Source organism: Amblyomma mixtum, chromosome 3 (genome assembly GCF_055824585.1).
Source record: "Amblyomma mixtum isolate Tamu chromosome 3, ASM5582458v1, whole genome shotgun sequence".
NCBI lineage: Eukaryota > Metazoa > Arthropoda > Arachnida > Ixodida > Ixodidae > Amblyomma > Amblyomma mixtum.
Window position 1 is genome coordinate 302,709,287 of NC_143014.1, and position 15,527 is coordinate 302,724,813.

At 45.2% G+C, this 15,527-nt stretch overlaps 1 protein-coding gene across 1 annotated transcript in view; it reads left to right on the plus strand.

Annotated features, from left to right (window-relative positions):
- The window catches only part of Fatp1 (Fatty acid transport protein 1), a 107,792-nt gene that overhangs the window by 77,039 nt on the left and 15,226 nt on the right, over nucleotides 1-15,527 (plus strand). The window contains exons 2-7 of the mRNA XM_089583787.1: nucleotides 4,498-4,648; nucleotides 6,098-6,335; nucleotides 8,600-8,761; nucleotides 10,387-10,456; nucleotides 12,645-12,846; nucleotides 14,841-15,033. Of these exons, the coding sequence (XP_089439913.1) occupies nucleotides 4,498-4,648; nucleotides 6,098-6,335; nucleotides 8,600-8,761; nucleotides 10,387-10,456; nucleotides 12,645-12,846; nucleotides 14,841-15,033 (1,016 nt within the window). The remainder of the gene's footprint in view (nucleotides 1-4,497; nucleotides 4,649-6,097; nucleotides 6,336-8,599; nucleotides 8,762-10,386; nucleotides 10,457-12,644; nucleotides 12,847-14,840; nucleotides 15,034-15,527) is intronic.

The window sequence follows — 15,527 nt, forward strand, 5'->3', positions numbered from 1 at the left end:
TATCATTAATCCTGCTTTTCAATTATAACCTCAGGAATGCCTTCAGGTACTTTCCCTGGGCCTTTTCACACCTCTGTCCCATTATGGGGACAGTGCTTCTAATTAGCCCCCTCAGTTCATCCATCAATAACTGTTCCCTCTTGAGGCTGTTCACTGGTACATGTTCCTCCATAATGTCATTTTCCACCTGTCTTAGTTGTTTTTTGGGCTTCTCCCAATAAATGCAGACTTCATAATCTCTTTTGTCAGTTAAATTGTTATCCTTTGTCATTGTATGACCGTCGCAGCATTCCTTTCTGAAAATTTGTCATCCTTCATTTTAAATACCCCTAGTATGCGGTCTTGACATTGCGCGCATCCATCCCGGCATCCGTGGGATTGGTACGCGTTACAGATTCCGCAAATATGTGCTTCCGAATTCGCTCACGCGGATATGTACAGGTCACACAGCCTGCCTTAATTTCGAGTGCTACCATACTGTACATGCGCCCGTTTCTTCGCCCTCCATCACGTGCCCCAGTAGTAAGGAAGCTCTTTCGCAGCGGCTCAATGCGCGGGCACAGCGGGGAATCAAGGCATCAACCCACGAGACGATTCACTTTGAAACCGGTTCGCATCTCCGTGGTTCGCCGCGTGGCGTCACCTTTGCGTGTGCAAAGTTCTTCGTCCTGTTGCCGGCTGAACTTCGGCACGCCATGGCTATGCCGAAGTTCAGCCTAGGTGCCGGTCGCCGAGGAGCAAAAAAAGACCACGTTTTCGCGCCGTCTAGGTTGCCAACAGGAGCATGCTATTGGACAGACGGCAATCCCGGGCGCGCCAATCGGAACGCTTTAAACCATCCGCCTCGTCCGCCAGCTCCAAAATGATCGTACAACACCCATTCCGCCCCACGCCCGAGCGAAGGCCGAAAGCGAGCGGTTCGCTCGCTGGCGGATCCGCCCAAAAACGATCGTACAACGGCCTTTAGTGGTGCGTTCCTTCTGCGGGGTTTGGCTCCCGTGTGCGTCTGCGTGCGAACACACTCGTGCAGTGTTGCTATTCGTTCCTTCGGCGGGCCTCCTCTGTTCTTTCCTTTTCGCGAGGCCCGCGGGTGGAATGCGAGCGGCGCGAACACGTATACCCGGTCGCTCGGGGGAATCGCGCGCTGCTCAGCCCTCGTCGGTGGGTGTCCGCGGGTAAGTGCGCGCTGCGGGCGGAGTGCCCCCCACCGCCTGTGGCGGCTTTCCTTTTGCGCCGCCGCCTCTGTCCGCGGGGATCGCCCCCGGAGGTGTCCCCCCTCCCCGGTAGGAAGAAGGCGCCTGGGCGAGAACTTCCCGTGCGCTTCCTCTGCCTCGGTTCACGCGGCCGGGTGGCGTGGTTTATGCCGCGTGCTTGCGGCGGTGAGGGGCCAGCGACCCGCCACTGCGTGGATGCGTCCCAACTGGCCCTCGTTCGGCAGGTGCACTCGGACCAGGCTGCTCCGGGCGTGTTCGTTCATCCGGGCCAGGACACCGTTCTGCACTTGCGGTTGCGGTGCCGTTTCAGCCGCATATTAGCGCGCGCATTTATTTCTGTTTTTATCGCCGACCCGTCGGCGTGTCATACAGTCCAGAAAACACGTACAGTCTTTACCAAGAGTAAACAAGGTTTGCTTCTCAGCAATGTAGTGGAGCCTTTCCACTAAAAAAAAAGGAAGTTTTAATCTGAACGAATTGGACATTCCAAATGGATTTCTCAATTGGTTTCTGTTGTTTCTAGCCACCCGACCAATTGGAATTCGACCAGTTAAGCCCTAAGCACTTTTTACTTCCAGAAAATATTCACAAAATCTACCTCACTGTTCAGTTGTCCGAAATACACAATGTGTAAAATATTCTTACAATTTAATTTGTCATTATTGTGCAAAAGGAAAGCTGATTCGCGAGGACTGCAGGGAGACACTCTGCCTGGTGCCAGCCAACATTTTTACAGTGGAATTGAAAACTGCATGCTTATATGGAAATCAAAGCCGCCGGACACGCGTACGTCGTACACAAGATACATTAGGTAGACATTAATAGTATAATGCCAGTATGTACATCCAGAGAACACACTCCCGCTCCCACTTATATACCCCATTTATGAGACTCTCATGCTGGGGCCAGTGGGGCTTGCCCGCTGAGCGCAGCTATTTCGTTTAATTTCTACCGCAGTGCCAGTGCAGATGAATGCAATTCAGTAGGTTAGGCTGCTGATAGCTCTTCTATAACAGCCATATTAGTTCTGTCCTTTTTGTCCAATATGCAAACGTTCATATGGATACACTGGATGCAGTTGGACACACCACTTAAACGCAATTGGTAAGACCAGTTGAGCTCGCCAGTTGGAAACTCATTTGGTCCAATCGGGAGTCCATTTGCACTATCCAGTTGGAAGCTTTGTTGGTTCAACTGGCGCCAGTTGGAAACTCAGTTGGTTCAATTGGAACCATTTGGAACCTCTGTTGGTTCAATTGGAACCAGTTTGAAATCCGCTTGGTTCGTTTTTTTTTTCTTTTTGACTGGGTTGAGGCACTCATAGCGGCAGAAAATTTCTTGGAAGCTAAGCACGGGGGTTTTCCATATTACAGAAGTAATTAGGAGCTTGAGTGATTCCATAATTAAGTGTTCTACTACACGGCTGAGAAGCAATTACCATGCAGCATGGTTACTTTTGGCGAAGACTGTATGTGCACAGGGACGCGACATGGAATTATAAATGCCAACCTGACACACGTGCATGTATGAGACCAGGATTTTCTTGGTGAACAGTAATGGAGAAAAGTTTGCGGGATGTGGATCCCCCCATGCCTGGATGCATTTCAACGGTCTGCTGTGCTGTGCAGTAATTTTGTTTTCCATGAATCCGTATCGCGTTAATTCTTGTTCATGACTGTAAGTTAGTTAATCTAGTCTTCGCTGAATCGCGCCTGCTTTCGCTCACACTTCCACTGAGCTCTGCTATTCGCGGAAATAGACGCGTGGTGCACCGGCATATATGCGTTATTTCCGCCTTCGTGCTGTGTGCAGTTGCAGACAAGGGACGGGAGGAAGGGGCACCAACACGCCACGAACACATGAAACCATGCACCGCTGAGAAAGAATCTGAGTGACGCGCCGTCCTTTCTGCGCCACTAGAGGAATAATTAGCCTCCTCCATGTTCCCAAGTTTTCTCCAAATTTTATGCCGCCGCTCAGCGTTTGTATTTTATAAATTTGCGCGAAGCTCTTCGCGAATTATCAGGTTCTTTTTTTTTTCTTCTTCAGAGAAATCGTCGGTAGCCGATCATGCTGCGCTCTTCCGCTTAACGCCACACGTAGCGTGTCATGCTTTGTTTTAATCCCCCCGCTCCGTGGCTTTCACGAAAGAAACCGGTAATATGTCCTTCGGCTTATCTGTAAAAGTTTCATTTTTTTTTTATCTGCCTAGCGATAAAAAAAAAGCAACTGTTACGGCTTTCTGCCCGCCTGCGCTTCTCAATTTCTTTTCCGGAACGTGCCGGCATCTACGACATCACTGATTCCGACGCTTCCCTCCTCCGGCGACCGTTTCGCGCCCAAATAGTTCGACCCGTACCTCTCCGCCGTGAAGCGAGTAGAACGGGAGGGGGCACATGGTGGAGGCAGTAAACGGAAAGAGTGAAAACTACCTGCCGCCACTGCCGCTCGCGCGCGCTGCCAAACTGGTTTTTCTTTCGACTCGAAGAAAAACTAAAACGACAGAGGCATCCGCGCACCCTCCGCCTCGGGCGCGCAGCGGTGGCTCGGGAACACCCGTGTCTGTCTGTGTGTTTGCTCGCCGCGCTGTTTTTACCGCTGCTCGGGAGCGTGCGAGGTTCGACACTTCCTCTCCCGCCGCGCGGCACGGTGCCTGCAGCGGCCGTCTTTTTCCACACTGGATTGGAAATTCATGTACTGTTATACGCAGCGAATTGAGCTGAGCGTAATGTTGGGTCACACCTGCGGGCAGCTTGTCGCCTGATTGGTGTCTCTCCCCTCTATCCTCCCCCTCACCTCGATACGACTGCGGTTAGCTTCCTCCCCAGCGCGCTCACCATTGCATTTTCCGTTTCTTGCCGAGTCCAGTCTTGTTTGCAAAACGTTCAGATCATCAAGTACCTTTTGGTGCAAAAAAAAAAAAAAAAAGTGCATGTGTAAGTGAGAATAAAGATAGCGACGTTATGAAATTGCGCTGTCATTGACTAAACTCGATCTGTTTAGTAAATCTCTCTTGAATTTGCTGGTACTGCATGCATGTCATACTGGGCCTGAAAGTGCTGCGTATAAATGTGGCTTGTATTAAAGTTAATTTGGGCACATATATGTATTCATTGTGAGATACATCTTTCAGCTTTTCTTAACCGAGTTGTACTTGGATAAAAATTTGTGCCACTGATGATATGTGCAGTGCATATAAGTGCACTGCCTTATTTGACTTGAACGTAAGTTGGAGGTGGCAGGCTGGGTTTTCAAATGTCCTCTTGTTTTCCTCTTTGTGCAGCGGCCTGATTCGGATCACTAAGACAAGCCTATACTTCAAATCATGCCTCAAAGCCAATCGAACGGTGCCCATGGTGTTCCAGTCCGTGGTCAACAAGAACATGGACAAGGTGTGCTTCATCATGGAGCACAATCGATGGACCTTCAAGCAGGTGAGCACAGGTTTTCTTGCCCAGTGGGCCATGCTTCACCCTTGTTGTTGGGACACCTGCCATTCAGGGTGTGCTGGGGATTATGTCATGCCTCACGCGCTGTGTCTGCCAGTGGTGGTTGGACTGCCATCAGGAAGCTGCTGGTCGGTAGTGCTGAGAAAGTTCCTGCTTAAGCTGGAGCTCACCATATGAGCTTCCTGCTTTGCTGCTGTGCATGCCCAAAGTCACTTTGAGGTGGAGCTCTTTAGAATGAGCAGAAACAAAACATCTGTTGCAAATGTTGCACTAAGCTTAAATTGTCTGCAAAAGTAGGCCTGTAGAAGGGCTCACTGACAATTTATGTTTCGCACATTGAACTGCATGAGTGATGCTTCTTATGCTGGTGTTCAGGAGCTGTGACCCTTGAATACTGCAAGAAATGTTGCCTGATCCAAAGATGAGGGATTGTACTTTTGTGAAAATGAAGCAGAAAGGCAGGGCGCTATTTGAAAGTGTAGCATTGACTGATACAACTTATGAACTGTTTTTATTTTTGCATACTGCAGCCTTGCATGAGGCTATGGCAGCAGAGAGGGGAAGTCAAAAGGAGCATGAAGTACAAACTCATCAGTTATAATCAGCAGCATCTAAAAATGCCTTAAAAGTACAAAGGAGCGCAAATTACTTACGTATCATTTGCATCAGCAGCATCTCAAAATTCCTTCAAAGGCAGAGCACAAGTAGTGAGTTACGAATTTGGTTAGTATGTGGGAAAAAAAAATATGAATTTGGCATGTCAGTACGAGCGTTCAAAGTTGAAATACTTAATTATATTTTATTTTTAATGGTGGCTTACAAGATTTTAAATAGTTTCTGAGTGGCTCAAATATGGAGAGTTTGTGTGTAAGAACTACATTAAGCACAATGATGTGAGGCAAGTGTTTAGACCGAAAGCAGACAGAAGGAGGCAAAAAAACCTCTACCATGTCAGTGAAACATAAACTAGCCTTTCTTTTTTTGTATTGATTCCAATTAATTTCAGCTAGCTTCTGGGGACTCCAAGCAGCACAGCTATGCTATAGGATTCCAAATGATAAGCGGTGGTGTTGTGCCATAATAATGGTCTGACGGCTGCAGGGTTTTGTCCTGCATCCATCATCAGCCACGATTGTTTAATCACCAAATTTTGGCAGATTGGACCAAGTCTCTCGGGGAAAGCCAGTTCAGGGTTGTGCTGAAACAGAACTTAATAATTTGCCCCTGAACTCCTATTTGAGCTAACCAAAGTGGAAACGAAGATATAGTTTTTAGGAAGAACTTCAAGACACAGTTGTGTACAAGAAAGCCTTCCCACATTTTGAGACCCATGTTGTAGTGAGAAAAAGACAAGGGCTGACTAGTGAAGGTTTATTGAGTTTGGGTGCAACTGGAATACTGACTTTTGTCTACCACATGCCTGTTCTTTTGCAGGTGGATGACTTCACAAACCGCGTGGCCAACTGTTTTCTACAGCAGGGTTTGAGGCCCGGCGATGAAGTCGCTGTGTTCATGGACTCTAGGCCCGAGTTTGTAATGTTCTGGCTGGGCATGTCCAAAGTGGGCATTGTGGCTGCGCTGGTCAACACCAACCTCAAGTCTGATCCACTGCTCCACTCACTCACCTGCATCAACGCCAAGGCCATTGTGTTTGGCAAGGAGCAGGCCAGCGGTACGAACACTTTGACCACACATCCTGTCTGCATGCAGAGGGGAGGAGATGGGGGCCAAATGAGAACCAGTTCTCATTGGTTCTCATATGGCTGTTTGGTACAATACCCTCCAGTTGTCACAAGCAGAAGTTGCTAGATATATTTTAAACACCATCTGCCGGGCTAGTTGGTTGTGACCCATATGTATCAGCAGCGCGAACCCAAACCAGGAAGGAGGAGAAGATAGTACAGAGTGCTGACTGTACTGTACAGTCAGTACTATCTTATCTTATCAGTACTATTGCTCTGTACTATCTTCTCCTCCTTCCTGGTTTGTGTTCGCGCTGCTGATACATATGAATATATTAAACGTTTTTCTGAGTGGAGCAGAACACTGGCTGTGAAGAAACTGTTCAGCAGCGTGGTTTTTGGGCTTGTTGGGGCATAGTCGATAAACACATTGCAGCACAGCAGAAGACAAGGACACAGAACAGAGAGTGTTCATGTCATTTGTCTCCATTCTGTGTCCTCGTCTTCAGCTGGGCTGCAATGCGTTTATTGAAGCAATGGTGCTTATCGCTTGACGCATGCTGTGAGTGAAGCACTGTAAATGCACAAAATGATTGACATCCAGAAAAAGAAATTGGCTTCGTCAGATAACCCTTATCAGGGCACCCATGTAGTAATACTTTTGACATGCACTTTAAACGTGTAAATGATTGGGTTGTCTTTAATGCACCTAAAATGTGTAGTTTGCGTCCCCGTGCGAGTTTGGAATTCAGTCCAACCAGTACTCCTTGTTGTTTCTTCAGAAGTAGGCAGAAATGAAAGAACATATTCTGTGTTCTGGAACCAACTTTGAGGTCTTTATGGTACACCCTTGTATACCCTATTACACCCAGTGTCCTACTTGTATATTCTGTATGGTGTAGTAAGGGAAGGGCCCTTTTTTTTAGATTTTGTATTTTTCGAAATTCGGAGGGCAAAAATCTGTCATTGTCTATTGCTCCAAAGATCAGAAAAAAATTGCGTTTTCCTTGAAACTGACCTATAATATGGGTTTTTTAGGTTTTATATAATGAAAACAATTACCCATAAGCTCTCATCTTATTGTGGGATCTGAAATAGTTGACAGAGAAGCTCTAAAGACCTATGTTATGGCAAGGAAGTGTTTACCATTTCATACTTCATATTTTCTTGTTCCCAATAGCTTTAACTGGCACCCGATCTGTTAAATCTTTGCACGTGCTTTAGCTGCAAACACTCTCAGGGCCACAGCTGCCATCTGAATGCACCACACCTGCATAGGCTGGCAAGTGGTAATGCCTGTTACAACTTTAAGATCCTGTCATTTGGGCTTGTGCTTTTAACAGGTGACGGACAAGTGAATCCTTGCCCTAAGTGACTGGGTCTAAAGTGGAATTAAAGATGAAAAGTATTCAATGGAACGTCGATGGATTCCTTTGTGACATCGTAATTACGCGGTGGCTGGTGGCTTCCCTACGGTAGCTGCACTTTTCTGCTTCCAGCAGAAAAATATGTTTTCACAGAGTTTTCAGGCTGAAATTGGGCTTTACTTGCTTTTTGCAGGACTTTTTGAGGTGCAGAAATGAGGCCAAATCTGTTTTATCTGAAAACAAAAGGGCCTTAGACATACAATTCAAGACATATATGTCCTGTAATCCCAAAAACAGTTTAAGCTTGAAGCAAAATTGATATCACATGCATATAAAGCGAAGTAGATTTTATCGGAGTGAAGACATATCTCTCACAACTATATTCATGCCTGACCACAGCAATGCCAGCTTTCGGATTGCCCACTTTGCATACTGTCGTTCTGTAATTAAATGGAAAACTTTTACAGGAACCAAGTCACATGTGCCAATCTGGACAGTTTCATGTTGTCTTGTTCGTTTATTATGCATGCCAGCAAATTGGTCTGTTCCATGCTTTGATATGGAGGGCCATGCCTAATGTTTACTTAGCATCTGGTCAGTGTCAGATTGGGTTGAGCGATTATGCATGAGTAAGTTGGAATTCTATTCCATCAATTCACATTTTGTTCTGGCTTGGCACTTCCATATCAGGTGTATGGCCCACATATGGCTTAACTTCTGCCACCTCACTTGAACTGCACCCCAGGTGCCCCATAAAAGCACTGAGGGTCAGTCAAACTCTTGAATCTCTTTTTTGTTCCACTGCAATGAGGTGTTGCAATGAGGTGCAGTGGTTTGTGTTCTTGGGAACCTTGCCGTGGCCCCATGTTGTGCCTGCCTCCATGCAGCCATGAAGGATGTGGCCCCTTCTCTGATGGAGAAGGGCGACTACCAGTACTACGTGTACGGAGCATGCGACACCCAGCCTCTGCCTGCAGTTGATATTGAGGAGCTGATCAAGAACACCTCCTCGGTTCCCGCAGACATTGACTACAAGGGCAGCATTCATGGTGGGTTTATTATTGCTTGTGCATCCATATTTTCTGTTGCATCATTGAATTGAACGTTATAAACAGTCGCTAAGCTGAAAGCTGTGTTGGAGACTGCAGATCATAATTTTATGCAGTTGGTGCGCAAGTATTTCAAGTCTTCAAACTAGCAATCTTTTTTTTTGGTTTCACTCTGTTCAACAGTGAGCTTATTGACTGATGCACCAACTGAACAAGGAGGATTCAGGTGCTGGTAAAATGTAGTCTGTGCACTGGGAGGCACATGACCAGCCTTCAGTCATAGATGATCCTTGGGTTGCAGCTATGTGCCAGTTATGCTTCTGTCACGTGCCCTTGTGAAAGCTTCACATTGACTACGACTTATAACAATTATGCATATGGTAATCACAGCTGCATTGATTGGCCTTGTCCAACAGAGATTTTAGCTTCTAAGGTAGTAACTAGGGATGCACAAATAGTAGCTTGCCAAAACTGAATCAAATATTAATAATGTTGCTGGAAACTGAATTGAATAAGAGCTGAATAGCAGTAGGACCCAATCGAAATATTCTGTACTTGTGCAGATATTCATATAAAAAGGATATAATGGCACAGAACTGCAAAGTACTAGCGGCGGTGGTGCAGTAATGCGCTGTAACTCATGGAGTTGTCAAAGGACACAACACCGACCTCTACTAGAGGGTATGCGACACAAAGTCAGTACATAATATTAGATCTATGACCGTCGTGTTATACGCATAGGAAAGTACTGCTGACTATGACAGTGAGTAACTTAGTGCCACATCTAAGTAGATGAGAAGGGTGAGAGCTACGTTTGAGCCATGGCCTCCAAGGTCGGGCATCAAAACACGGTTTGTTAAACCTGCCTGAGCCCTGCCGTGTTGCCCAATATTGGAGGTCATGGATTAGCATTGGCAATGCTGCAGCTCAAATGGACGATGTCGTAGTGTGGAACCCCCCAACTCGCACACACTGATTGTGGCAGCATGCTGAGCAGCATCGGAGTGTGCCCTGCTTTTGAAACAGTCTTCCAAGAAAACTATGGCATGCCTTATTCAAACTAGAATTGTGGTTTGGGCTTGTTGGTTTTGCTTAGCAGGGAGAGGTAGCATAGAAAAATGGCTCATCCTATCTGCTTGTTGCAGTCTTTTTGCACTGTCTCTCCTCTTGTTCGAACTTTGTGTTCCAATTATTCTAAAAGTATTAGAATACTGCTAAAGAAGTCCTAACATTCATAGCCAATCTCCTCTAATACATGCAAGAAATAATATTAACATAAATAATGTGTCAGTCATCAGACATGTGCGGAGGTTTGGGTACCTGAAGGTTTTTTGTGTTTTGGTACCTGAGCTTGAAGTTGCTTGACAATGGGTGATCGTACTCGGTGATTGCAACTGACACTGGGTGGTTATTGAACTGATTGTAGCAGTGAATACTACACTCAAAACTTAGATCTAGGTTTAGGTAAGCTCAGATGCAGGTCTTTTTAGTTGCGTGCACAAAAAATTGCCAGAAATATTTAATTTTACGCATAGCTACTCAGTCATGTGGGATTGAAAACCAGTTCATGGCAATTTGCTCACTTCCTTAATCTAACTTTTGTGTTTGCACCTCTGTCTTTGCAGATAAGCTTGTGTACATCTACACATCTGGAACCACTGGTCTTCCCAAGGCTGCTATCATCAAGCACAGCAGGTGAGCATTTCCTCGTCCATCATCAGTGCAGTTACTGTTCAGCCAACACTCACTGGAAAACAGCAGCATGGCAAATAAAGAAGAATCGCACCTGGCCTGAAACAAAATGACTGTGCCAGCAGGCGAAACAGGAAAGAGGAGTGGATGGGATGAGTGCTAACTTTTAAGTGGAGTTTATTGGAAAAAACAGGCAACCTGCTTCTCCTCTCGTGTATCGTCTGCTGGCATAGTTTGTTTTGCTTTTCTTTTTCTTCTAATTCTAATTGTGCCATACAGACTGTCCCCCCCCCCTCACTGCACACTCCTTGGGTCACACCTGCATCTGTGGAGGAAGTGTTCTGCTGGGGACGCCATTTATACTAAAAAGATGCTGTGGACGTGGATGCGATGATGTTTGTGTTAGTTCTGTTATATCTGTGGCTGCTGTCAAGGAACGTGCAGCAAGCACTCCGCTATAATTCATATCATTGTACTTATGATAGTTGTCCCTCAACATGTGTGAAGGTGTAACTGCAGTATTCTTTCACCCTGTATTTCATTGGCTCCTTAAAAATTCCCCCCAAAATTTTCCTCGTGGCTGTAGTGTGTACTCAGGCTTGGAATGTATGCTGTAGTGGTTGTGCACACAAGAGCTGATTGTGCATTCCTGTTCCAAGGTGCATGCAGTGGCTGCAAAGGAATGGTCTTTTTTTTGTGCGTGTGTTCACCTTTTTGTACCTCCTTGGTTGATGTGTAGAACAAGTGGCTTTCGCAATGCTCGCCTAGACAATGGCACGTCTGCAGCTGCTTTGGGCACTGGATAAAGGCAGCCATGTCTTTACAGCTTGCAGTGCTGGACTTGGTACTGAGGGGTGTTCAGATTGCTGGGTGGTGCTTGATACATGCCTTATTTGGGGACTGCTCTGTGCTTGGCTGCTTGCTGGCGCTGTAAGCCGTTCGCCACAACCAGCAGCTGCTGCTGTCAAGTTCTGTGCCTTCGTCAAGAGTACGGGTTGTACCACCATTAAACAGAAGTGCATATTACATGACTAGAATCAGGAATCAGTCAGTTTATTTTAAACGATCAATAAGTGAGTACACATATTTGATACATACACAAGGAAGTCCCAAAGCCAAAGGCTGCACAGGGGACCTCCTGTTACAAACGTGCAAAAAATTATTAGCACATACAAACAGCAGCGGATCAAACTGAAATTGATTACATAAAGCAGTTTGTAAAACACGCAGAAATGCAAGATGATACAACTATAAATGAAACATAATTTGGGTAAATGTATGTAAATGCATAACAATACAAGTGAGGGCTCCGTATGCTCTGTCAGTGAAAAAGTTGTTTATCACGATTCAAGAAAAGTACGAAAACTATGCTTGAAAGCATGAACGTTAGATGATTGCTTTATATTAAACTGTAATGAATTCCACAAAAATGAGGCAGAGAAGTTTACTGTGAATTTACAGTAGTTAGTTCTAGGCTTCGGTAGTAAGAAATTAGCGTAACAGACCAGTTCTGTTGGTGTATGTAGCTCGTACGCCGTAATCACTCTTGCAGGGACCACACTTTTTTTCTACAGTTTTTATGAGGTATGGTCTTTGCATGAAAGTGGCATATTTCCGCTCAGTTTTTGTGATGGCACTGGAACTCTGATTGTGTGTCTCCGAGTCATGCTACATCTGGGATCTTAGAAGAGATCAGCATGGCCCTGGCTAACGCTTTTTGAAGCTCATGCATTAGAAATCTAGCCTGGTATGACTACCGGTGGGAACCACCCGCAAAGAGGCTGGCAGGGCCTGTTTTAATTCCCTGACTTCATATCACCGCACTTAATTCCAGATCTGAGTTAAGATGGAGGCATGTGCAAAGAACAGTGTGACCTAGCATTTGCCTGACTGCTGTGTCTGATGATTGTTCAGAACAGTGCTTCATGCATGCGACCCGTGGCCGTCGGTGTGGCTCACATGGTCTTTTTTTTCTACAAGGTTCACTGCCAAAGACATTGTGGAAGTAAATCATACCTTCTGGGTTTTGAACATCAATAGTGCAACGCTTTCAGTTGCTACAGTGGTGGCTACACAGTAATGTGGCTCCTGTGCATTTGCACTTTCTTGCGCTCTGCATGTCTTCTAGACAAGTGTGCTTGAGATGTAGCCTTCATTTGCACACCTGTGTGTGCTTGCCCATTGTGCGCAGGTACCTGTCGATGGTGTCTGCTTCCAAGTACATGATGCCCATCACGGCTGACGACATCCTGTACACTGCGCTGCCCCTGTACCACACAGCTGGTGGCATCCTCGCTGTTGGCCAGGCCCTCCTGTTTGGAAACACGGTCGCCATCCGCTCCAAGTTCTCGGCCTCCCGCTTTTGGGATGACTGCATCAAGTATGACTGCACTGTAAGTGGACACCAGGGACCATTCTGTTTTAACATTATGTCCCTGCACAGTCTGACGTGTTCAGACTATATACTTGGGCAAGCTTGGTGCCTTAAAGGGACACTGAGGACAGCCCCATCCAACTTTTGTTTTTTCTAAAAATAGATTCTGTGGCTCTTTCTGGCTATGTTAACATGTTATGTTAACGTTGTTGTTTGTCTGGAAGCAGAAGGTACATTTATTTTCTGAGAAAGGATTTCAAGAAATGCTTTCAAGAAATGCTTTCAAGAAATGCTTTCAAGAAATGCTTTCAAGAAATGCTTTCAAGAAATGATTTCAAGAAATGATTTCAAGATATGATTTCAAGAAATGATTTCAAGAGAAATGTTTTCGGGATTTCAGGAGAAATTTTTTGAAGTGCAACGATTTCAAGAGATGATTTAAAGACCGAGAAGGACTTTATAGTCACTGTTGAGAAACGATGAGTGGTGTAGCTTAGCCTCAAGGATCGACAGACGAAAATAAATCTTGGTGTTAAAAGGCTGGTGATGACAGCAGCTATTTTTTTTTAAAGCTTTTGTAGCTTATAAAAGCTCCATTTTCAGTGAAAGTAACATCTTTGTCATCAGAACGCAGTAATCTATTGATACAGGCCAACTATAGTTGAGGTGTGGTGGTTGTGAGGTTTGATTGTATCAATCATTACTAGCACACAGTTGTGGCAACAAGCTTTCACAGCAGTGAGGCACATGCTTTGAAGTAGTTGCTTCGGTCGAGAGTGTAGCTGCAATCCTAACCACTCTTAGCGTATTGATTGGAGTGCCAAGTTATGAACTGAAAGGTGTGAGCATGCCATCCATTCATATATATATATATATATATATATATATATATATATATATATATATATATATATATATATATATATATATGAAAGTAATATTTAAAAAAATTAAAAGTTTCTCCCCCATATGCTTTCCTTGGTTTCAATGACTGTTTGCTTCTTTCATATATATGTAATATGTGCCGCTTAACATATATAGCCGCTTAACTGACTGACCATGCTCATACTGCCGAAAGGTAGCGAGCACTTGAAACATGACTTCAGTGCTATTTTGTTCTTGCATAAAGTTTGTAGCAGCATCCACATGTTGAGGGGGGGCATGAACAGGTTTTCAGACCTTTGTGCAAAACTGACGTGGTGTGGTGTACAGGTGATGTTTAATCTGTGGATGCAGTTTCATTGTACAAATGCTGAAACCTGTGTGGCTAAGCCTGTGAAGCAGGTGACTGTAGCATCAGTTTGGCCAGAGTTAGTTTCACTAAGGCATACCATTGTGCTGGGAAGTGGTGATGGCTAGTGTTGTGCTGCGAACTGTTGTATTGGGTGCCGCAAGTGATGGAGTTCATAGGAATACCATTACTTTCATATTTGAATTGCATGCAAGTGAATGTAATGGAATGCTCACTTTCCCATGAGCACATCACTATTCATTGTAGACTTCACTAGTGGCAATTCATTTACACCTCCAGTGCTTTAATCTCTGCATACCGCTGTACAAGAATGATGGTGGCTGTTCTGCCCCACCCAGCTTGCAGTTAAGATGTCATGCCATCGGGCTGCTTCCGAGGATTTAAAAAAACAAAAAAAAAAAAAAACACCTCATGTGCTTTAGTGAATGCAAGTAGTATGTACTACTGGAGTCTTTCAACTGCTTTCCTCTTTGGTGGTGGAGAAGCATTGTTGCTGGTGGGGACTATATTGAAAAGCGATGTGCTCCTGAGTGAGAGGACATTCCAGACTTTCATTTGAATGTAGCATCTCTCAGTTCTGTTGCTTGATACATAAAGTTGCCGACCAGTAGGCAACATCCCCACATGTATTGGTGACCATGTGTGTGAATTTCCTTCAATTTGACTGGCAAAGGTGCACAAAGGTGACAAGGGAATGAATAAGGGGTGCTTGTTTTCGTGTCTGGTGCAAAGACTCATTGTGAACACTTTTCATGCTTCAGGTGACGCAGTACATAGGCGAGATTTGCCGCTACCTTCTAGCACAGCCAGTCCGACCACAAGAGAAGCAGCACAAGATTCGCATGATGTTTGGAAATGGCCTGCGGCCCCAGATCTGGAGCCAGTTCCAGGAGCGCTTTGGCATCAGGGACATTCGTGAACTCTACGGATCCACGGAAGGGAATGCGCATGTCTGTAAGTATCGCTTATTGCCAATACTGCAGTGGGGAAAATTTCAGGCAGAAGGGAAGTTCTTATTGTGTCAAGCACTCCCTTTTGCTGTTCGGCTTTTTAAGTACCCTTCGAACTTTCATGGATAGTCTATTTCCTGTTTTCAGATGATATGCAAGGCATGCTGTGGCAAAGCAACAGGTTATATGAAGCTGTTGCTGTACTAATAGTAGAAAAGTTTAATGCTATGGTGCCATTTGTTGAATGCCAGAAACATAGTGTAAGCAGGTACTGTCCACGTGCAGTGTCTCTTGGCCAAATTGTAGCATTGCTTTTCAGCTGGTGGTAGGCATAAGACAACTACAGTGAGCACTTAGCATGCTCTTTGCAAGTGGGTGCGGTGCTCTAGTGTGTACATTTGTATTTAGAGTGCGAGGATATTAAGAAACTTAATGTCTGAGTGTTTCAGCACGAGATTGTATTTCTCAGTGAGCTACCTGAAGGCAAGTGCTTCCAAG